The 24046-nt window shown below is 49.2% G+C and overlaps 1 protein-coding gene across 2 annotated transcripts in view; it reads right to left on the bottom strand.

The window, feature by feature from the left end:
• Window positions 1-24046, bottom strand: part of GNAO1 (G protein subunit alpha o1) — a 139723-nt gene that overhangs the window by 73132 nt on the left and 42545 nt on the right. For both annotated transcript variants that reach the window (XM_032700937.1, XM_032700938.1), the window contains exon 3: window positions 18577-18718. In XM_032700937.1, coding sequence (XP_032556828.1) covers window positions 18577-18718 — 142 coding nt within the window. The remainder of the gene's footprint in view (window positions 1-18576; window positions 18719-24046) is intronic.

The raw sequence follows: 24046 nt of genomic DNA, 5'->3' as shown, positions 1-24046 counted from the left end.
TTAATGTCTGAACTGCTTTTTTTAACCACTTTTCTCCTTTTTTTCAATCTCTTGCAGAGGCATTCTGAAATAGTGGGCACGAGCTGATCTTGTGGAACAGCCTGTGTGTCCTCAAAAATAACAGAAGAGTGTTCATTTTTACAAGCTGGATGGCTGATAGAGTCCTGATGGATGGATGATTACAATTCTGAAGGATGATAGCTTTTTAACTGGAGAAACCACAATGAACATATCTGACCTAATTGAGATCATTTTGGCTTTGGTGTGCAGGGGTGAGGGGCTATTTCATCTGTTGTTTTTTCTTTTTTTAAGTAGTGACATTCAGAAAAAATGTTATTAAAAAGGCAAAAAATCCTTGTTCTCTTATGCTTAATTGGGCTTCCAGAGTGAATGGAGTGTACAGAATAACATTAAGTTTCTCAGCAGTGAGTTTATTAACATACTTGCTTCCCAGATCCAAATGAGAATGGAGAAATCTCTGTCAAGGTCAACCCTGGCAGAGCAGCATTACTTGCTCAGGAATGCTTTTTGCAGGAGATGTACTTCCCTTAATGGGGTAATACCTTCCAATCATCTGGCTTCTTAGAAATGCAGCAGTGTTCACCGTCCAAGGGCTTCAAGAGGATGTTTTCAGTTGTTCTGAAGAACAGGTCAGCTCAGCTCAGCCCCCCTGAGCTCTGACTCTTCCCTCTGGTTGGCCTGGACGTGCCCATCCTGCAGGACATCCCCTCTGGGACCCCCAGGGCAGCAAACATCCCGTTATCACCTGGAGCAGCAGCTACACCAGGCTGGCAAACACTCCCTGCCAGCCAGGGCGAGAACAAGGTGCCCAGTGTGTCTGCTGCTTTCTTGAGGGGCAGATCTCAAGAGCTTGCTGAGCCTAAAGCTGGAGTGACTCATCTGAGGTCACCTGCTGGCAGCTCCTCCCAGTGTCAGCCAGTCCCAGTCCCAGTGCCTGTTCCAGCACCAGCCTGAGCCAGACTCCAAAGGTATTTTGACATCAGTAGTTTTCCTTTGGGATATGTCTCTGATTACCAAGGCTAGAGGAATGGAAGATGTTTAAACTTCAACAAAAGTACCAAGCTTGACAGAATGAACAGTATGTTCTTAGTCATCTGATATAGTTCTAGGTTGTCCTGTGAGGAGGAGCAGGGTGTTGAACATGAAGATCCTCACGAGTCTCTTCCAACTCTGTGATTCTCTGATCCTCTAAAGGCACCATCGGGATTGTAGGTGAAACTTCAGCAGCTGTCACAGCACAGAGGTACCACTGCCCTTCCTGCAGGCAGGAGGGTGATGACAGTGCTCAGAGAGGTGTCCTTGGCTGTCAGGTGGACCCAGCTGGCTCCCAGGCAGGGGCTGACCCCGGGACACTGGTAGATCCATGCTCGTGAGCTGTGTTGTTCTGGAATGCAGTGGGATGTGCAGGGCTGTAGTGATGCCACTTAATGGCACTGCTTTAAACTCTGACATATCAAGCACAGACTGAGACCAGTTGCTCCCAAATGCTCACTCTTACAGGATAGGTGGTGTTTCCTTAATGCCCATGGCAGATGTAGTTGGTGCCTTTTCAGTTTGATCTCTGCTGGGATGGTTCTACCCTGGGTGATTTAGAGGGCAAAGAATCCTCTCTCACTAAGACTTTACCAAGTCAATGATAAAATTCCCATTCAATGGGAAGAACAGGTCCACAAATGTTAGGTCTTTTGGGGCCATACAGAGTGCAAAATGATACTCAAAACTTAATAATCCTGTAATGGCTTTGAGTATTTCCGTGCTTCAGCCTCAGTTTTTATAGGTACATCTGAAAATAAATAATGCTCTTAGAACACACTGACAGTGACATCTGAGTACTTCCAGGAATCTACACTAAAAAAATGCCTGCCCACCACTGAAAGGAACACAGACGGACATTTCAGATAACAAACAAATGCCTTTGATTTTCTCAGTGTGCCAAGGAACACTGATATTGTCTCTGTCTCCTGGGCATTCCTCAGTGTGCCTCATTAGAACGTTATGAAATGTTGCTCTATTTGTTCTGTTGTAAAATAGCAAAACAAACCTTGGGGCCAGAGTGACTTCAAGGGAGCTGGATGAGCTCAGGCTGAGGATCATCCCCCTGCACAGGGATGTTTGTGCCTGGCGTGGCTGGGGCACGAGGGCTGCGAGGAGAGAGGTGGAGGCAAAGGCAGGTATAGAGCACTTTTAGAAATGGTTGTTTTTTCCCAAGTTGGAACTCTTAAACTGAACAGATAGCTGAGAACAGCTCCTGAAAATATCACAGGGACTCCACAGTCTTACCGTGTTTTTTCAATGGGTGAATAACAGGAAAATGTGTTTGCTTATTTGTTTTTTTTTTAAATAAACACTTGAGCAAAACCAAGGTCAAAACATGCATGGAAAAACAGTGGCTAATTCTGCCAATGCATTTAACAAATCTTTGGTGTTCACACCTACTGAGGAGTTTCTTAATGAGCCAAAGTGGTTCTCTGATCTGCACAGACAAGGTGAGCAGCTGTACACACACAGTCACTTACAGTAAGATGGAGAATCAGCCCACACCCCTTCTGCTCTTGCACATGCCAGTGTGTTAATGGGGAATGTCTAATCCTGCCCTGTGCTAATCCTGTCATGTTTGCTCAACTACATTAGTCCAGTTACTCCCAAGACCTTTCCCTCTACAATGAATAATCTCCAAGCTCAAGTGACAAAGGCCCATTTCCATTTTTAGAGATTTGAATGTCAGCCACAACTTCGATGTAGATTGCTCTGCAGATCTACCAAATATGGGCTCTTCAAAATTCAGTCCTTTCAGAAAGGTCAGAAGTGACTGGGATTGCAAAATACCCTCTAGCCTGGCCAGCCTGCTCTGAGTTGCCATGCTTTGGACTAAGTGACTCCTGACTTTGGACAGAGCTTCAACAGTGTCTTCTAATCCCAGTTTTTCAGACGTCATGATGGGACGTTGCCATGTGAACTCACACCAGCTTTAGGTACAAACCAAAGTGGTTCATAATTGCTGGCTTCAAACCCTTGAAGAGTTTGCCCTGCATGATATAGTTAATACAAAACTCTGAAATACTGTGATGGAGCAAATTAGAGTGGCGTGAAATAGGATTGTAGTTACAACATCTAATTAGAAAGCACTGTGAATGATGCACTTTTTATTATATGTAAGCTGGTTATAAATAGGACAGCAGGATAGCCCAACAAAAAGTTGCTTCTTGAAACCTGCGATGCCAAAGAGTATTATAGGATCAGCTCTTTCACCAGAAACCAGAGCAATTTATGGTCTTCCTGGCTGAAGCCCTGGATAGCTGATTCCCAGGAGAGCAAAGATTAGTTTCTCTAGTTCCACAAGCCCATATTAAGTCTTTCAGCTTATATTTTTCTCCTGGGCAGAGACTAAGGGGTTATTGAAAACATTTTTAAAGTTTTTGGTTGAAGATGAACTGCTTTCACTGAGGAATCATCTCCCAACCTACTGCACCTCTGTCAGCCCAGCAGACACAGAGGGTTGTTGATAGAGAGGGTTCCTAGACCTGATGCTCTCTTCACAATGGGCACAGCTCCATCACCTGTGTGAGAACTTTCCCTCTGGGGCACCTGGAGATGGTGGCAGCAGCACAGCCTCACTGTGTAGGCTGAGATTCAGCATAGCCTTCCTCCACCTCCAATATCTGCCTTCCTCCATCTCCATGTTAACACAGGAATGGCTTTGCTGGGACAGGGATCTCTGGGCTGCCTGGATCCAGCATCCCTGCACTGATGTGTGAAGGAGGCAGGACTGCTTTGGAGATGATGGCCATGGGCAGACCCAAAGGAACTGTCCCCTTCCCCTCTGGCACAGCTGCCTGTTTGCCACAGGAACCCCACTCCTGGATGAACACCCAGAGAGTCCCTGTGCTCCCGTCTCGGTGTCCTGGGATCCTTTCTGTGAGACACATCAGCTTGGTTTGCCATTTCATACACTGATTTGGGTTTAGTTTTGTTTCTTAGTTGCCAATTAAAGTGCCTCATTGCCACCACAGCAGAAGGACATCCACAAAAGCAGGGGAAGAGCAGGGCTGTGTCACCCCCAGGCTCATCTGTCCATTTGTGTCCCCAGGGCTGCAGGGCCCTTCTGTTTTGACTTGCTACGAGAGAGAGAAAACACAGAGGCAGGACTGACTGCCAGAGCTCCTTTCCCAACATCTCACCTTGGGGGGTGGAAAAGGAAGCCTAACTCCAGATAAACAGCCTTGGGCAGTGTGTACAGAATGAAAGGCTCCTGGCTTGTGAGAGTGCTTTCCCAGGGGTGCTGAGCAGCAGGTCTGTGCCCAGGGTGTGCTGGCAGGGAGCACAGGGCACTGCTGGCTCTCCGCAGAGGGGCACTGCAGCATCTGGAAGCCCAGGGATGAAGGCTTGGTGGTGAGGATGGTCCACGTGAGCCATCTGCCCTCTTGGACTGCTCTCTGCCATGTTGTGTGTCATATCTGCAGAGGCAGAGCCTGCTCTTGGAGCCAGGCCATCCCCAGTGATAATGGATGGGACAGCTTTAGCCCTGTTTATTGCAGCCTGTCCCAGCCAGAAGCTCAACTTGTGGATGAAAGGAATAGCTATTCACAGACCTAGGAGAGTACATGCAGATCTGACCTTTAGAACAACCTTTTACAGTTACAGAGGTGCTACATTTATCACTCCACTACCTGCTATTCCATTTAGCATTCAGCTAGAACCTACTGCCCCTTTCTTTCCTGTCAGAGCTGGAAACAACCAGCTAAGAATCTTTGCTGGTGGTCCTGCACATGAAATTGGATCTCCTTTCCTTCCACACATCAAGCCCTTTACTTCTGACCACTCCCAGTGTGTGTCCATCCAGATTTAGGTGCTGGGCACTGCTTCAGATGCCCTGGATTTACAGCTGTAATTCTCTGTGTGTGCACTGAGGTGCTGGTGGTCCAGCTAATTGTTTCACTCAATGCTGTGGTCTCTGGTTCAAGCCCAGGACCATGGTAACCCCCCCAGAGGCCAACAGCTGAGTCCCTGTGGCTTTGGCAGAATTCCATCTCTCAGAGCTACCACCTTTACCACAAGTATTAATGGGCACTTTTCCTCCCCTTCCAGGGCAGCTGAGAGGAAACAGGAATTCCTGTGCTGTGCCCACTCAGGCTGCCATTTGCAGAGGGTACTTGAGCACCAACACTTCCCCCAACTCCTGCCCCAAAGGAAAGGAGCTGTCTGGTTCAGCAAGGAAGAAACAGAGTGGAGTGAGCATCACCTCTGCCCACCTGAGAAGAGCCCACTCTTTAGCCCATGGAGGATCACCCCTTTGTCAGAACAGCCAAGAGAAGAACCCAGTTCAGTGCTGGTGGGTGGGATTAGGGACAAATGGTTCACTGAAAACTGTCCTGGTACTATTAAACCTCCTTTGCAGTGTTGAGTGTAGCAAACTGATCATAACTCCTGGTCTGAACCAGGAGCTGCATAATCAGTATGAAGCAAAATCTGATTTTTCTGGCTCGAGGAACTAGCTGGACTAATTCTTCCTGATCCCAGGCAATACCCTCCAGCTTCTTATGGAAAAGGGCTTATAACTGCACGGTGTGCTGCTGCTGCCTGATGCATATAATAGGGTTTGTAAGGGCTGCTGGGGAGAACATCTGTTTACATCTGGAATTTAGCTCACAGAAAGCTGGTGCTTTGTGATGGACTTGGCTCCTGAGGTCAGTTCTCTTCCTAAAGGGTCACTGAAGACTCTCTAATCTAGCACTGGAACTAATTCCTGGTGATCTCTTGAAGGATTTCAAGGCAAGTCAGGTAGTGATAGCATAGATTGATAGGCTTCCCCTCCCCATCAGCCTTCACTGTTTATTTGCTGCCCACTCTTTCTTTGCAAAGTTGATGGCAAAGGAGAAAGGGACACGGTGCAACAGCTGGTTCACCTTCTCTATCCTTTGTGCTCTCAGGCTGGCCTGGAGACCTGGAGCTGACAGTGCCTGCTGACAGGCAGAGTGACCCCACAGTTGGGGTCTCGCCTGCCCAGCATTTTAGGGGACAGATGATTAGTGGGGAAAAGGTAGCTCAGAGCTGCTGCCTGTGTGAATTACTCTTAGCAGCTCTCTCCTCATCACCTTTCTTCGTTTTACAATGAATGCATCAGCTGATCACGCTCTCTGATGGTTTGAAGTGTGGTGGGCAGGGCTGGCTCCCCGGCCTGGCTGAGCAGCGGTGCCAGGGAGGGGCAGTGGGAGGTGTGTGTGTGCTGGGGACACTGAGTCCACACACTGCCCAAGCAGGGCCAGGCTTTGCACCCCACATTCCTTCAGGAATGGAAAGACGGGGGGCCAGAAAAGGGCAGGGTCACCCTAAGAGGTGGCTTTTAAGCTGATTCAGTATGGAAAATATCTGTGTGTACAACCCATGACTGAAATAAGCAGAGCTGTGGTTTGGGTCTGGTGCCTCTTGGTTTCTGAAACCTCATGGCCTGGGAGCCTTGAAGCTGAAATTGCAGAGTCCTCATGCTGGGGGATATGCTCCCTTTTCCTGGTACACAGGGCAGGGCTGTAGCATTAGGATTGTTTAGCATGTGTAAATTTTTTGCTTGGATTGCCAACAAGAAATAGAAGGTGCTCCTCAATTAGTCCACCATAACATAAAGATCATCTGAGCCAAAAGCTGAGCCCTGCAGAGCCCTACATGCTGCTACAAATCGTCCTACAGCCTTCCTGAGGTTTTGTTCTTGGAGAGAAAGCTGAGGAAATGAGGATTTTTGCCTACTCACTGGTCACAAGACGTGCCTGAACTTGGCTCACGATCCCCTGTAATGCTGAATAGGGTCTTTTCAGCCCTGGTATGTCCTTTGCCTCTGGAGCAAATTAAAGGAGGCTGCAGCAGCAGCAGGCACACCCCAGCTTCAGCCAGCAGGTTTAACTTGGTGCCATCTCCTGATGAAGGATCTCATGAGTGGGAGTTAGATGGGAAGACACATGTGCCAGAGCAGCTGAGAGATGGAGCTTGAGCTCACTAGCCAAAGGTGTGCACCTTGATGGGGGCTGCCTGCAATGTGCACTGAGGGCAGCTGGACTGAGACAAAAGCCTGTTTAAAACTAAGGGACTCAAATAAGGACAGCACAAATATCACTGGTTAGAAACATGCCTCATAATTATGGCATCCTCACTTGGAAGGAGCCAACTCACAACTTTCCAGAATGAATTCAAATTCACTGGATGGTGGCTGCTGGCATCCCCTTCTCAGAAAAAAGTTCTTCAGTTGCCTGCAATATCATCTATCAGCACTAAAAGCTCTCACAATGCTAAATAAAAACTCAGTAAAAGCCAAACACTCTCCTGGACTCAGAAAGCTCTGCTTCTCTGCCTCCTTTTGCTCAGCTCTGGTGGCACGGACAGGACAGGGACGGGAGCTGGGCTGAGCTGTGATCAAAGGGAGTGAGCAGGGGTGTGTCCTGCTGTGCCCTTCCTGAGGAAGGCTGGGGAAGAAGGTTCTTCCTTTGGAGCACAGCAGCTGCTGGCAAGTGGGAGGGAGCAGGATGGGACCCTTTTTCCTTCCCAAACCTGTAAAGAGTTATTTTGGAGATGTAAGTCTGTTTGTGTCTTCTCTCTCATTACTGGATACTCCTCTCCTCTGTGCAATACATTCTCCTCCCATCCCTGCTTGTAAAACCTCTTCAAACTGGAAGCCATTCCTCTGGAGGACAGTCTTGCTCCTGTTTTACTACCAGGCTAACTAAAGAGTAATTGGTTGTAGTCAACACATGACCCAGGGGCCTGGATACCCAACAGAACATCTGTAAGGTGTATCCAGCAGGTAAGACTGAATTACTACCCCCCTTCACATAAAGGAGCAAACATCTGCTCAGGGAGTTTTAAAATGCAGAAAGGTGGATAACAACCATACAGCCAACCCGAGCATTTACTGTGGGATTGCTCCTGTGTGTCACTTGATTCTCCATTCCCACCATCTCAGTGTAAATCAAGAGTAATTCCTGTCTAATCAATGGAGTTAATGTAGTCTTAAACCAATCTATAGGAAAATGAGGACTTAATTATAAATAGCCAACCTAGGGGAATTATTTCTTAGCCAGGGAAAAGTATCTAGCAACAGTCATGCCATCAGCACAGATACAATATGCTGCAAACCAGAAACTCCTGTAGCCCTGGAAAACCAAGAGCACAGCAGAAAGGAGGAAATTTGTTCAAAGCCTGTGATTTCCTTTGGCTCCTGAGTGGGTTTTGACACTTGGAAGGGATGGGCTGTGGTGCCTGGAGCGATTCCTGGGGGATGTGACACAGATCTGGGTCTCTAATGGGGAAGGATGAGGCGTCCTGGGGCCCCCAGTGACCATCTATCAAAACCCCTAAACCAGACATGGGCTAATTCACTTGTCCTGCACTTTCTTCCTCCCCATTTTCTCTCTCTGGCTTTGACCACAAGGCTAAACATTGGCACGGTGCAAAATGATACTGTTTTAGGGCAGCTCTTGAGGCTTTGTTGCTTCTAATCTTCATCTGGAGGTTGATTGTCTCCTTCCTCTTAATGAAACACCAAAAACTCCTGCCCAGCAGTCCTGACCTGGGTGAATGGCATCCTTGGGCTCCTGCAGCCCCGGGTGAGGCACCCTCACATCCCCTTCAGTGGGTGAGGCCGAGGTCAAAGCAGTAATCAGAGCTGTTAAGTAAGTTTCCCTGTGGTATCTTTAATCAGTTATTACCAAGGTACACAGTACTGATTAATAGCCTCAGTAAAACCTGTATTCAGGTAATAAAGTCTCCCTGTGTGACAGATTCTTCCGCCGTGCCCGTGACTGATGCAGCACAAGGGCCACGTTGGAGGTGCTGCCATCCCCCTGAGCCCACGTGGGAGGGAGGGCAGCTGTCCCCAGGGAGCTGTGACACCCCTGGCTGACCCAGCCTGCCAGGAGCAGCCTTTGGAGGGACAGGATTCCCCTCGGGAGGAGCAGGGGCTGTGAATTGGGCACATTTTACCTTCCCTAAGGGCAGGGACCAGCTGGGAGCTCTGTCTCCCAGCTCTGCCTCCCTGCCTCCACAGTTCAGCAAAATTCCTCTTTTGGAAGGAGGGACTTCACAGCCACAGGCCACAGAATGGCTCCTTTACCCCAGTGGGTTGCCTTGTCTGGGCTAATTTCAGGGTGTGAAGGGCCCGGGCTGTCAGCGAGGCTTTCCAACACCTCCCTGCTGAGGTGACAACAAAACCTGCTCTCCCAGAGCCTGAGGCAGCCCAGCACCCAGGCTCAGTGTGCCCTGGGACCTGGTGCTCCTGCCAGGGCACGGGACATCGTGTCCCTCAGGGGCTGATTTGCTCTGGGGTCTGTGGCCAGAGTGGGCCATGGCAGGACAGTGCTGTGTCCCGAGTTAAGAGCACCTGGTGTGAGCAAGGACCATGTTCCCCATCCCTCCCCTCCCATGTGCCTGGGCACAGCAAGGCAGCTGCCCACACTCTCCTTCCTGTCTCCCAGGCTGTCCTGAGCCCAGCCTGCCTGTGGTCTTGCCATTTGGGAGCAAAGACTGCACTACTCCTCACCACAATCTGTGAATAGGCATCATACAACAGAGCCAAGGGATAGGTCCCTTCCCTTGTTTTATGCCTTTTGTGAGTTATGCACCAGAGATCTGCCTAAGACCAGGGATACCCTATATAAATGTTTTCATTTTATGTCTGGAGACATTCAAATAATAGAAACATCATAGAAAGCATGCAGAAAACAAATATTTTAAATGGCATTCCTAAAACTGGTGAGTAAGAAGCGTGACTCAGCAGCGCTTCCCAACACTTCCCAGAAGAGATGGAAATAAATCCACTTAATAACTGACATGTATTTGAAATGTGCTGAGTAGTTCGTAGTTATTTGCAATTGCTGCTGGGAGAGCTGACTTGCACTCACACCTGAAGGCAGAATCCTGCCTGCACCAGGCTGAAGCCAGATGCAACCTGACCTTCAGTCTCAAACCTGGTAGTGACTTTCTGGAAGGACCTGAGTGAGTGCCTGATCACCCACACAGGAGAAACACGTGTAAGCATCTCTGAAGCTCTGCCATGTCAGTGTTTAACCTCAGTGCCTCAGTTGTGCAGCACATCAAATACCATTGTTTTGGCTTCCAGGCCCTTCAATCCCTTTATGGACAGAAAGGCTCCAGTGAAGGACAGACAGTGTCTGAGTGTTCACCAACACCAGATGCTCCCCAGGGCAAGGCCACTGCTGCCTGCCCTGAGAGAGCTGCTGAGCTGAGCTCAAATCCACCTTGGCCAGGCTGTGCCATCCACCAGGAAGGAGTGGACTGGGGTGTGGAGCCAGCCCTCACCTGACCCGCATCCCACTCTGGATCCAGGCACTGCCAGGAACCCCCTTGGCATGCAACAAGGAGGTTTTCACCTCCTCAGGGCTCTGCTCCAGCTGAGCTCTTCTGCCAAATAGTTTTGAACACCTTGTCTTTTGTGTTGTCCTGCTCTGGTGCTTTGCAGAGGCTCCCAGAGAACCACCTTCCATGGGTATCCTGTGGGAATGGGAAGCAGCAGCCCACCTCTCACTAATTCACCGTTAGTGTCACAGTCCCGTGGCTGCTTTGCTCTCCCCTGTGTGCTGAGCCCTTCCCTGGCACAGCACCGCCCTGGCAGCCCTGACTGCAGCTGCATTTGAATAACAAATCTCACAGGGGAAGGCAGGCAGCCCTTCTTCCACGGAACAGGGTTGGGTGGGTTTTTTTTTCTTCTTTTCAAACTAAAAATATTCGCTGCATCATCCAAAAAATCAGTATTGAACACGTAAAGCTCATGGAGGAAAAATACATCCCTCTCTCAGTGAAGAGAGAGCTTGCACACAAGGAGCAGAAAAGTTTAACCTCCCTATGGGATAGGGTCTGCATTTTCACAGGTGGACAGGGGTGTTGGACAGTTTTAGGGGAGGTGAGGATCCTTCTCAAGGATTCTTTAGAGGTCTTAGTGTTGTTCATTCCCCAGAAATCAAGCCTGAAAGGGCAGTTGACAGCAGAAGCACATGAAAAAAACCAGCATCTCAAAAGATGGATTTGTACCCAAGGAGGTTGTGTTTTCCACCAGCCGGGGAGTAGACAACACCAGGAGAACTCATCTGAGAAGCTCCTGGCAGCTGGCTGAAGAGGAAGGCAATACCCATAATTTTAAAATCACCTTTTGAGTACTTCCTATTTTCACTGATTCTCCCATATACAAACATCCTCAGACCTCTCTTATCCCTCCACTCTTCTAATTCCCAAAGGGACGAGCAGCCCTTCAAGTGCAGACTGCCCTGATCTCTCTGGATGCCATGGAGAGAAGAAGAGGAAAAGTGCTCTGAGCCCAAGCCCATCTCCAACAGGAATTCCCCTTCCTGGCCCCAGTGACTGCTGCCTTGTCCTCTCACTGTGTCTCTCTGGGAAGATGCAGGCACCATCTTCTTTAAAGCCCTCTTCAGGTGGTGAAAGATGTGATTAGACTCAATCTGGAGCTTGGAGTTGGAGTGAGGTGACTGGGATCTCTCTCTTATCAATGATCCTCTGAGACATCTCTTTATCTCTTCTGTTTTTCTTCAAAAGAAAATTAAAAGGCTAGTTCTAATTGATGGCATCTGTTCTGGTCAGTGCTTCTGTAGGATGTTTAGCTATAAAGCTCATCTCAGAATTGGGAAGACAGCATAGACAGCAAGTATCACCAACCTACAGTGCCTGGCTGATGCCAAGTGCTCACCAAAGAAACACATCTGAGCAGCATTTTAAGGTGTGACCACATCTCTTACTCTCATCTGGCTCACTTAGAAATGATGTTGAAGTGCTTTGCAACACTTTTTTCTCTAGAAATGTGTTTTTTAGGAACAGATTTCTGGCTGCACAGAGGGACTGGAAGACCAGGTGAACTATTCCACCCCGTCCCCTGACTGCTGCCCATTCACTGCCAACCCAAAGTGTCTGGGAGAACCCAAAAAGCAGACCCAGTGTTCCCTTCGAGTGAGGGTTAAAGCGTTGCCATGCCAACACCATGGACATCATCCTGCAACAGGACCAGTGTGAGAAACATCCTGCTGGCACACCAAAGCTGGGCAAGGAGGCACCTCCCAGCGAGAGCCCTCCCCACGACACGCGGTGCCGACGCGCTGCCACCCACCCTGCCCTGCCTCCCTCGGGCTCCACTGCAAGAGGACTCTTTTCATTCTTTAGGAATCTGAACCAAAACTGGGGAAGTTTGGGCTTTTAGAGCTCTTGTGAGTGATTGACAGTCTTCTGCTGAAAGAAAGGTTCCTGGTACTGCCTCTGGGTGCAGTGCTGTCCATGCAGTTCAGTCTCTTGCCTGGAGCACCCAGCTGCTTCTACTACTACTACATTTTCTGGGCTATTTCTGTTCAAGTCCCCATCTCTCCCCTTTTCCTATGAGCTGATATCACCTCCCTCCCGAAGTCTCCCTGCTCACAAGCACTGTCACACGTTTGCAGAAGCCTGGGGTTCTGACTGTTGCTCATCATCACTAATGCAGCCCTGTAAATAGCTGTAATCTGGGCAGTGCCAGAGTGGAGATCACATTTTAGCCCTAAATGAATTGCCAGTTTTCTAGTGGAATTACCCAGGTTGGAAAGGAGGACAGACTGCTGTCCTGAATGGCCTAAGCAGAACTCTACAGGAAGACTTGGCAGTCCCCAGCCCTACAACCTGCTTATTTAACTGCATGGCTCTTCTAGGCCGAATTCTGTCTGCAGGAGCAAGCCACGATGTTTTATAGCCATGACAGCAGCTGCTTTGCTGTCCCTTCTAATGGCTGTCTTTATTAGCAGCATGACTGCAGCAAGCCAGACACTGAATCTGGGGGATCATTTCTGCTGTGTGAAGATCACTGTGTGTTCCTGACTTGATGATCACGACTTCAGCTCACAGGAGCTGAAGGGGGCCAGGCTGTGCTGCTGCTGCTGCAGCAAAGCAAGGTCTGCTGGGTCCAGCCACGCATCTCAGCTGACTTGGCTGCCTCTCCCCAGGAGGCAGAGCAAAGGCATGGAAGGAGACCATTCCAGGCTGTTTCAGTTGGCACAAAGGGTTATCATGAACTGGCTTTGGGCTCTGCTGGTACTTTACTGCAATCACTTATTAGAGAAAGATCTTGTGTTTTCAGAGGCTCAAGACATTTCCAGAGGAGGAAAACACATTACTGGGATGTGGAAGGTGCAGCTTTTGGTTAGAGAGGCTCCAGAAGTGTTGGTGCAGGGCATGTGGGCCATGTGCCATGGGCAGGCAGGCAGAGCTTACTCTGGGGTTTCCCTTGTTCTTTGCTGTCTCCCTCTTTCTCCCACACCCTCATTTTGCAACAAAGATTCCCAATACATTGGCCATCTTGGCCAGCAATCACAAGCGTTTCTTGAACGAGCCAACCATCTCCCTGGCAACCAGGCAGGCTGCGACAATAACAAACGCTTTCCTCTCCTGTTTCCCACCTCTCAAGAAATGCCCTGCCTTTTATTTGTCCCCACTGCTCAGAATCACGAGTGATGGCAACTGAAATGCACCTCGTGGAGGGACCCAGAGGGAGGTGTGTGAGAAAGATGACTTCAGCCTTAATGGGAAAGAGTGACAGACCTTTAGGAAGGGCAGGCTGAAATATTTGTCCTGGACTGTCACTCAGATATTTGTAGTGGGTCTGAGACCAGCAGACCCAGTACTGTAGGAATGATTATATAACTTCAGCTGCAGCTGGACATCCAGGCAAATGCTGACACCAGGCAAAAATGGGGTGTCTAATGCCACCCCTTTATTCCATTTTCCCTTTTCTCCCACTCCATCCTGCTCTTCTACAAAGCAACCCTAAGTTATGCTTCACCATGGTGATGTTCTCTTTGCTCACCACAGCAGATCAGCAAGGGCTGGCTGCATCCTCAGGAAAGCAGCACAAACCCAAGAATACTGTGTCCATCCCCCAGATGACCCAGCCAGCTTCCTACCAGCACAGCAGTGCCTCATTAACCTCCCCTGCCCTCCCCAAAGTTATTAGCAGCCTTTTTGCATTTCTGAGAGAGCTTGGGTTAGGGACACACAGCAGGAGCCAGCTGGTCTAAACAGATACCTGACTGAAATGAAGTAACGTCCACAAATACCTTGAGCTGACAAGTAGAAAAATCCAGTTACACAGGAGCAGGTCTTACAAAAGAGATCCCCTCCCACACTGCTCCCCTCGAGTGCCTGGAAGGCAGCAGGTGACAGTGGCTGCAGCCCTGCTCCTGCCACTGCCAAGCAGGAGCAGGAGGAAGAGGGCTGCTCCTAAAACCCCCTTTCACACGAGCAGAGGGGATGGGGCTGGAGGCACCGAGTTTCTGCAGACACCTCACAGTTCAGAAGCAGTTTGACGTGGCCCTCTTTGCCAGCCACCTCGGGTGGGCTGGTCAGTCACACTACAGACATTTTTTCACATGCTACTAGCCAGTATTTTAAAATGTCCCAGCACGTCTTTGTTTGGCTCTCAGTGCAGGAGTGACACACTGTACACAGCAGAAGGTCACCACAGACACATTTTGCTACAAAGTCCGAAAAAAAAAAGAAAATCCCTATCAAAATATTTTAACACTTTAGCAGCTTTTTAGTTTTCCCTTTCATAGCTGAAGCAGAGACGTGCCCAGACTCACATGGGGAAAAAGTTCAGTGTGAAGGTCACTGCCTGCCACCTCCCGACCCCAAGCACTGGCCCTGTGACCTGCCACCTCAGACACTTGGATCTGAGCCACGCAACCGATATTTGGATTCTCTGTTGAGTAATTTCTGAAAAGTTTCAGCCTGTTTCTGTCTGGTTTATGAACACAAGAGCACGCTCCACAGCTGTTTTCATACCACCCTGCATGGGGCAGGGTGTCTGCCTGGGCAGGCTTGTTGCAGCCAGGGACCAACCCCTCCAACCTACAGACATTCCCAGCTCCCAGCCTGGCTGCAGCTCTGGCATCTCACCCAGGTGGGATTGCATGTGCTGCTTTTCCAAGCAACTTCTGGGGTCAGCACTGACCCACCGAGGAAGAGAATTTATACTTCTTTTGTCTGGGATTTCTGAAGCCAGACTTTGGAAACAGCTCTTCAAACAGAGATACGAGAATCCATTTTCCCCTGCCCTTCCTGCTTGGTCAGTTCCAAACACTTGGACTGGCTTCTGGATTCCTGGCTTCAAACCTCCATTTCCCATTTGCTCTGCCTGGGTACACTGAAATGGAATCAGTGAGGAGCTTGTTTTATTAATACATTTGCACTTTAGAGGACCATTTAATCCAGAGGCTACACGTTACAGCCTGACTCTTTCCTGCCTGTAATCTGATTATAAAGGTAAGGACTGAGCAGTGCCCTACAGACCAGCTGGAGGGTCCTGAGTAGGCAGACCAGACTGAGCCTCTGCCCCTCTTGCTGTGTGTAAGCCCTTGGCTCATGGGGGACCCAGACCCTGGGAACTGGTGGCCCTGGAGATGAGGAACCCCTCGGACGCTGATCCTCCCACCACTCTCTCCCATCTCCTCACCCACTGCTCCTTTCTCACCCTCCCTCTTGCAGCACAGAAAGGATTTGTGACTCTGCATTGCACAGCTCTTCTGGAGTTTCCCACTGACCTTCCCTGCTGTGTGCAGTGACAGTGTGCCATGAGCTGGCAGGATGTGCTCCTGCCTCCCTGCGCTGAAGGACACGGGACAAGGACCTGGGTGCTGCCCACAGGCCATGAACCTTCCCTGAGCCAGGCACAGCTGCCCTGGACAAGGAGCACACTTAAAAATGAAATCCTACTCGCAGACTGTTTTGTTCTTAACCTGGGGACAGGTCCTTGTCAAAAGAGAGGGTCAGTGAGACCTGGAGCTTCTGCTTTTTGTGATTTATTTTGTCTTTTTAGCTCCTATTTCCTACATCGATCTCACTTTGACTGCCAAAAGCTACGGGGTTTAGTCTGGGCTCTTCCCCCAATCTTTCACTACTATTAGACTAAATGCTGGAGGTACAATTATGGGCAGGAGGAAAATGAGAACAGAGAGAGAGGATTTGGTTATTTTCCCTCAATAAGAGCCGCACAAATAACCTCATTCACGTTTATTAACTAGGCAAGGATTTTTTTTTTCCACTCTGAGCATGGTCAAGATGCCATTTGGGAGGGATATAGGGGCAGATGTGTCTCCCAGGAAGTGAGATATGGGAAGTGGTAATAGCCAAGTGGTCCCTGGGGAAAACCTGTCCCGGGCGTGTCCCCTCCTTTCCTACTTGCTGAATCAGACTTGAGCCACAGCCCTGGCTCCCCCTCCTGAGCTCTCCTCTCCTGGGGGCTTAAGTGATGAGTAGGGGAAAATCCCCCACTAAAAGATTTGCGTTGGAAACCCTTGGCTGAGGAATGACTTCTAAAATAGAAAAGCTTTGCTTGAAAAGGGATGAACCACGTAGCATAATACTCAACAAATCGCCTGTTTAATGGCCCCTCTTTGTAGCAGCTGTGCATTAATAACAAAAGCGGGGTAGCAGAAGCCATGTGCTTCTTTGTAAGATTAAAATAAATACTATTTCATGCTAATACCAGCAACTTTCTGTGGAGGTGGCCTGAGAGAAAGGAGCCAAGTGGAAGATCATGGCCTGAGAGATTCAGTTTCCTTCCCCTTGTCTGCTGCTGGATGAAGAAATATTTCTGTCATCTACGAAGGGAGCAGAGACTCCAACTGTGGTTTAGAGTGGTTTGTGGCAGGCTGGTCTGACACAGTCAGCAGGACAGCAGTAACTCCTCCAGGACTACATACCTTAGGGGAAACTAGGCTGGGGAGAACTTCATCTGACTTGCTTTCACTTTGCAAGGTGTAACACAGGACCCCTACTGCCATAAAACACAGACTGAAACAGGAGTGGTTCACACTAATGTGAGGACAGACCTTTCCATCTGAGGACAGCACAGCAGAGGAGCAGGTTGCTCACAGAGGCTCCATCCTTGAAGGATTTCAGACCCAACTGGGTAGAGCCCTGAGCAACCTGGTTTGACCTCAGAGCTAACCTTGTCTGAGTGGGAGGCTGGGCTAGACACCTCCTGAGCTCCTCTCCAGCCCGATTTATCACATGATCCCAGGAACATTTGGAGTCTTTTCCATTGGAATATGAACGAGCACGACACGTTGTGCAGACCAGCACCCCAGCTCTCGTTCCTGGCAGTGCTGATGACAGCTCTCCCCCTCCCCCTGGCACACTGTGCCAGGCTGGCACTAGAGCAGTGATGAGCTTTCCCTCCTCGCGTTGGGACTTTGGGCGTTTAAAAAAAAAAAAAAAAAAAGAAGAAATTTTATATTTTAATGCTGTCTGCCACAGACTATTCATCAGACATGGAGAACGATTTGTTTCTGTTTTCCTGGGCACAGGTTTTTAGCTGAGACAGATACGTTGCCTTGCTGAGAGCTGAGTCACCGAGTAATCAACAGATTAATGTGTTGGGTTGGGAGCCATCAGCCTTAGCTCTCACAGGAACTCCAGTATGGGATCAGCTCCACCTTTGGGACAGAAATGTCTCCAGGATTTAGGAAAAAATCCCTAGATGCAAAGAAATCAAAATACCTCTTTGCAACCGGGAGAAATAAGGCACCTCTTCATGCAGTGACACCACAGCAGGATTTTGGCATCCCTGCTAGTGAATGCTTCTATTATCAACCCTCAGATAAGGAGTTGGGGGTATGTCATACATCTGTCACTTGAGAGCTACCTAAAAATAGTCATGACAAACTCAGTGGCATATAGGACTTTGCTTTTACCAGGTCTTAAATATGAAATTATTTTATTTTCAGTGAAACCAAGTAGTTTTACTTTCTCTGGGATGGCAGCATGCAAAAAGGGAGGTCTTGACTCCTCTCAAGGGCTCTGGGTTTCTCTGTGTGGGCTTGGTCTGAGCCAAAAATGCAAAAAGGCAAGGCAGAGGCTGGCAGGGGCACCTCATAGAGGAGCCACTGTTTAAAAATAGAGAGCTGGTGAAAGTAACCACAGAGTAGCAACTGTAAAAGGACAGGCTGGCCTAGGTGTGTGGCACCAGAGGCTGCCAGGCATCACATAGCTGTTCTGATAAGACACATGCCAATGCTGCTGCCTAAGAGCCTGTCCATACCAACCTCCCTGAAGTAAAATATCCCCTTGTTTTCATGGGAAGTTGCCGTTTGGCTACACTTAAATGGGGGATGTGTGAGTAAAAGCCAGTCCAGCCCCAGTCAAATTAATCCTAGAAGCTTTCCTACATGAGCAGGCTGGTGGAAGGGCTTGGAACAGCAGCAAGGCTTCCATGTTTTCCCTGTTTCCCCAGGTCTGTGGGTACCTCTGTCCAGGCCATCCCTAGACAGCAGACTGGTGTTTTGCCCTGGCCTGGCTGGTGCCAGGGCATGAGAGAGCGTGGCTGTGGTGACACGGGGCTGCCCTTCCCAGCGTGGGGGCACAGATGGCACGTGAGTGGAACTGTGCCTCTGTTGGTGCAACAGGCACACAGTGGTGATGGAAATATCCCCCCCTCCCTCCTAGGTACTGAGACTGTGCCAATGCCTCCTGTGGGTGCTCTGCAGGCGCCCAGCTGCCTGTGCCCAGGCAGGGGGGACTGTAACTCACCCGTCGCTCCTTGTCGCCGTACTCGATGCCCAGGGTATCCATGGCACGGACAATCGCTGCCAGGGACTGGATGGTGTTGCTGTAGACCACTGGCTTGTACTGCTTCACGTCTTCCCCAGAGAAGCCATCCTCGTGGATGATCCTGAAGAAAATGCAAAGGACAAAAAACTCTTGAGAATGTAATTTCAGTGGGGGAGACATTTAAAAGGCAGCTGTGCCCTTCTGAAGAGCACATCTGCTCGCTTGATTTGCTTAATTTAGTCAGCATTTCTTTTTAAACCTTTCTGGTTGTTCACCAGTAGTGTCTGAGCCCAGTGCTGGAATTAGCATCCCTTTTGCTCTCTCTCAAAGAGGTTTTCTGCAAGCGCTGGAGCCTGGAGCACCTTGTGTTCACACGCTCACTGGTCACAGGGGGGAGGTTTCCAGATCCCACATTACCCTCCCAGTCAAGGGCTATGGAAATATGTTCAATGCTTACAATGACCACCAGATCAGATCTTAACCACTGAAACAAATTATAGAAACCCCTATTTCTTGTCTAGTCCTTTAAACAGGAACTCCTGGGGTGCCTTATGGAAGGAACTAGAGTTGAAAGACCCCTGGTACGCATGGAGACACAGCATGGAGAGGGGGAGTGACTTAGTTATGTAGCATTTAAAGTATTTGCAACCCTCCCCATCTCCTTTGCCCTCCTTCCTTCCCCTTTAGAAGCAGTGCTGGGATTTTTGTTGCCTCAAGGTGTGTTATGTTCTCCCTTCCCAAAGCAGGACGGGAACGGGACCCCCAGTCCCATCAGCTCTGCACACAGGATGCTCTGTGCCTTGGTGTCTGTTCCTCCACAAAGGAACTATCTGATGGAGGGAGTTCTTGCAGTCCCTTGCTCAGATCAGAAGACTGACTGGATGTGTCTAGAAAACAGCTAGGATTTGCAGAGCTAATTGTGTTTGACAATAATTCTTCCCAGTGAAGACATAAGTTATGATCCTGTCTTAAATGTCAGAAGAGAGGATGATCTGCTCAGCTAAAAGGAAATCCTTGTTTGCTCATCCTCAGATGTCACTGGACAACAGAGAGTCTTTCAGTAACAGATCTGGTCGCTGAGAAAACCAAGCACCCCGTCAGGAACAGGATTTTTGATGCCTTTTTTCCTAAACCAGACACACACAACTGAAGGTCCCGAGCAGTGCTGGCATCTCCCAGGGGAGAGGGAGCACTGGTGGGGATCACCATGAGCTTGCCATGGATACAGTGCTGGGATGGAGGGCAGGGCTGGATGCCAGCCCTGTGTTATTAACAGATGACTACACGAAGAGCAAGGCTGGTAGAAACATGCTGACCAAGACAAGAGATCTCCTTCCCCTGGTGGGAAACTCACAGAAAGGTTTCCTAACACAAAGTGACTGATTCTCTGCTGTCCCCACCACAACCTTTGCTCACTCAACACTGAACATTCAGCTCCTGAGAAGAGCTGCTGAACAGCCCCTGAGTCACAAAAAAATATGACTACAAGCAAAGACAGCCTCAGACAGACAAGAATTCAAATTATTTGGTGACCAGGAAACTTTTAAGCTACTGATGTGAGGAACTGGGCAGAGCCCTCTGTGGGGGTACCCTCCAGGAAAGGGGAATGGTGCTGGTGAGCTGGAAACAGCACAAGGAGCTGCTGGTTCATCCCACCTAGGCTGAGCTGAACAGGGGTGGATGAAAACCTTTCTGGCTTACTAAATCCAGACTTGCCAATTTGTCAAAAGCTAGTTTGGATTTTGATGGAGTTATGAGCAACTGCTGACCTTGTACCCTGTAGCTTTGATTTTGCATTAATCCAGTGCTCGTGCTGAGGTTTGGAACAGCAGTATTGGAGTAACAGGGAAGGAGTGGGGGGCAGCAGAGCTGTGTGTCAACACTGGATCTCATGGATCATTTACTGGTACTCAGAGAAGTTGCTGAACTTCTGGGAAATGTGTTCTTTGCCAAAAGTTTCAGTCAAACCTGAAGAGTTATGGTTGGCACAAGGCACAAGGACCTGCATCAATCCTGTTTGAATTCAAGGGAGACTGTGCAGCACTGGTTCCTCCCAGCTATGAGCACAGCAGCAAGGAGCTCAGCAGAGCAGGGGCCCCAGGGGAGGCAGGCAGGCAGTTAGCAAAAGCATCACCAGGAATAATTCATTCGTTCTGGTTGGTTGGCTCAGGGCTGGATTTTGGACGAGCGAGACTAAATGTTGGTTTTCGGGCAACTAAGAGAAGAAAATACAAGGGGGGGGGAAAAAAAAGGTGAGATCAGGCACAAGGGGCAGTGCAATGGCTCAAGAGGAAACTGCTGGAATTTGTTTGGTCCAGCTGCTGGAGGAGATGGAAGTGAGCCCACACCTCGGGCTGGCTTTGTTTCTGCCTTTCACTGACAGACATCGACTCAGGAACTGAGAAGGCAGAAAGAGGGCTGAACATCTGTATGGGGAAAGAGGTGAGCTTTGGTTCTCCTTGGAGTTTAAACTTGTGCCTGACATTTTCACTTCTAAATACTGCAAGCCAGTAAGCTCCCAGTGGAGTAACAGGGCTCCTTGTGCTGCAGGGGCAGAGTTAAGCCATGGAGAGTGGCCCTGGAATCCCCCAGGGAACACGCTGCAGCTGGGTAACACACTGCCACTGTTCAAGGCACAGGCATAAAAGTGTTACTTTTAAAGGGGGCAGAAAGAGAGTGGAGACAAAACACCCCAATTGTTCCTGTGTGAAATCTCTCTGGGAATGCAGCCACGGCCACTGAGAGCAGCCCTGCGGGTGCCAGTGCTGAGTTCTGCTGTAGGAACTACCTGTGGATTAATCAATCACACAGTTAGCACATTACCTAATATTTGAGAGAGCAAATCCCCACTGACTCCCCTTCCACAGCCTGCTAGGACACCATGAACTGGTTTATTGTCCTATATGCTTTTTGCAAATGTTTCTCCATTTGCTTGCCTTGGCCATCCGATGGCTCAAATGCTGTAGCAGCTTTTTCCACAGTCCTTTGGAAATGTTCCTGCTGCCACTCACCCATTTGGGATACACCTTTCTTCTTCCTTGCTGTAGTGCTTTGCTGCCTAGAGGAGCCTCCCATGGCTCCTGGGAGGTTCATTGCTCTGGGACATGGCTTGGGCCAGCTCCTGTGCCACAGCACACAGGGAGCAGTGGGGTTTGGGTGCTGTAGTGAGCTGTGCCCAGTAAAAAAGTGTGGGAACTACCAGAAGTGAGCAGTGTGTCAAGACTGTAAAGACTTTAAAGGTTTAGGCAGGGTGGGCTACTCCTTAAGCAACCTGCAAATTATGGGAACAGAGTGTTTTCAGCACAAAAAATGTGAATCCTCTGTTTTCTAAATGGCTTGTATCTTTCTGTGTCTGAACTACAAACAAAACTGCTGCAGGCAGGTTCCTCTTTGCCACACCAGAACTGATTCTCTCCAGGGCAAAGGAAGAAAAGGGATTTAAGAGGATCCCCGGGGGCTGTAGAGGGGGGAGAGAATGCTGTAATTTTAAAAAGTGATTCTGAACAATTAAAAAGCCATTTCATTCACCAAGTGACTAATCAAACACCGTGCTCTGAATGGAATGGTGAGAGACAACTGAAACAACCTGATTGCCTAAGGTACCCATTAATGCCTGCTCCCCATCCCTCAGCTGCTAACAACAAACCCCATATGTTGCCACGTTATGTGTTGTACTCCTGTCAGAATGGCAGGAACAGGCAGGTATTTGCTGGGGAAGATGGTTCCACCACAGATCAGATCTTCTGCCGTCCCCCAGCAAGTCATTAATCCTGAAGAAGTGCCCAGTGCCTCGGCGATTATTGCTCAATTACAAAACAAATGAAATACTTGGAAACGGGCTGCATTCTGTGGAGCAGCTTCCTTTGGCTTCCGTTCAACAGAGCACTTACACACCTTCCCCCTGCACTGCCAAACCAGTGCATTAGGAAGGCAAAGCCCAAGATGATGTTGCTGCCCCTCCCTGCTGACACTGCCCCAGCCGGGGTGGGACAGACTGACGGACAGACAGACCCCAGGACAGCTCCAGCACAGCAGGGATGGGGGGGCTGAGCCCGGAGCTGGGGGCTGAGCCCACTGAGGAGCCACTTTGCCCAGGTCACGTCCATCTATCCCGAAAACTTCCTGGAGCAGAGGCTGCAGCCACCCCTGCCCCCTTACACCAGCCCCAGCCAAGCTACTCTGGTGCTTTCCATCCAGCTCTTCCAACCTGAGCCAGGTTTGGTGAATGCACTGACACTTCCCTGCCCCTTCCCCAGGCAGGTACTCCTCCTCCTCTGTGAGGCACAGCGCCCCAGACTCGACCCAGGCCTCACTTCTCTAGCCTGCCAACATGGTTTGAAGGTGGAAGCCCCTCTCCCAGCTCCTCATCACTGCCAGGGGGAATGATGGATTTTCATCCATTTCCCACTGATGAAAATTTTGAAGGAAGTTGGCCCCAGTGGAGTCCTGGGTGACAGAGTCCTCAGCTCTGACCACGAGCCACTGACAATTGTATTCTTTGGGAATGAGTTGTGCTACTCATTCAGTTTTGTGTGAGACCTGAAGTAGTTTTATCTGGACTATTTTTCCAGGTCACTTTATAAAAATCCAGTCGGACCGTGCCAAAACCTTCCCAAAATCTAGATATGGAACCAACTATTCCACTCCTGCTTCTGCTGAGAAATCAAATGAGGTTAGTTTAACATGCCTCATTTTTGTATAATCCATGCTGGATGTCACTTATCTCCCTTTTTACCTTCAAGGTGCTTGCAAATTATTTGATTGATGGTTCAATTCTCTTGAAAGCTTCTAGAAGCTGACTGGTCTGTAATTCTTACTCGTCTTTCCACCCTCTATATTTACAGATGAAGACCATGTTTACATTTTTTTCTTGTCTTCTGGTGTCTCACCTGCCCTCCAAGAGCCCTCAGCTGAAGTGTTTGTATTTCTGAGACGGCGCCTGTAAGTGTGTCCTCAGGAGTGCTTTAAACACGGCTGCTCTGAGGACATTTAATCTTACTGGACTTGTCTTCCTTGTGCCAGCAGGAGGGAGGTGGTGTGCTCAGCAGTGGGGCTGGTGGACACCCCTGTTCCCCCTCTTGGCATCCTCCATCCCCTCCCTTGCACAGCCTGACCCAGCCCTGCCTCAGCTCCTGCCCTTTGTCACTGCTCCAACACCTCCAGCCAGTGCCTCCAAAGTATTTCCTGCGGAATTCAGGGAACTTTGTGTGGCTTCAAACTGTCTGTGAAAGACATACATAGAGAATTCCAGCTGCCTACCAGAGAAAATAAATCCCATACTGTTTCTGTTTTACCTTAAGGTGATTTACTTTCAATCAGCGAGATGTTTCCAGCCGAATGAACTTTTCCCATACCAGTGCACATCCCTACAATTACAGTGATGTGCTTGAATAAAACCTGCCAAGGAATCACCAGGAGATTATTACACTTGAAGGGTGTAATGTAAATT

The sequence above is a fragment of the Chiroxiphia lanceolata genome, chromosome 13 (genome assembly GCF_009829145.1).
Source record: "Chiroxiphia lanceolata isolate bChiLan1 chromosome 13, bChiLan1.pri, whole genome shotgun sequence".
NCBI classification, from domain to species: Eukaryota; Metazoa; Chordata; class Aves; order Passeriformes; family Pipridae; genus Chiroxiphia; species Chiroxiphia lanceolata.
Note: the sequence above shows the minus strand (reverse complement) of the source record. Positions and strands in the feature narration are given on the sequence as shown.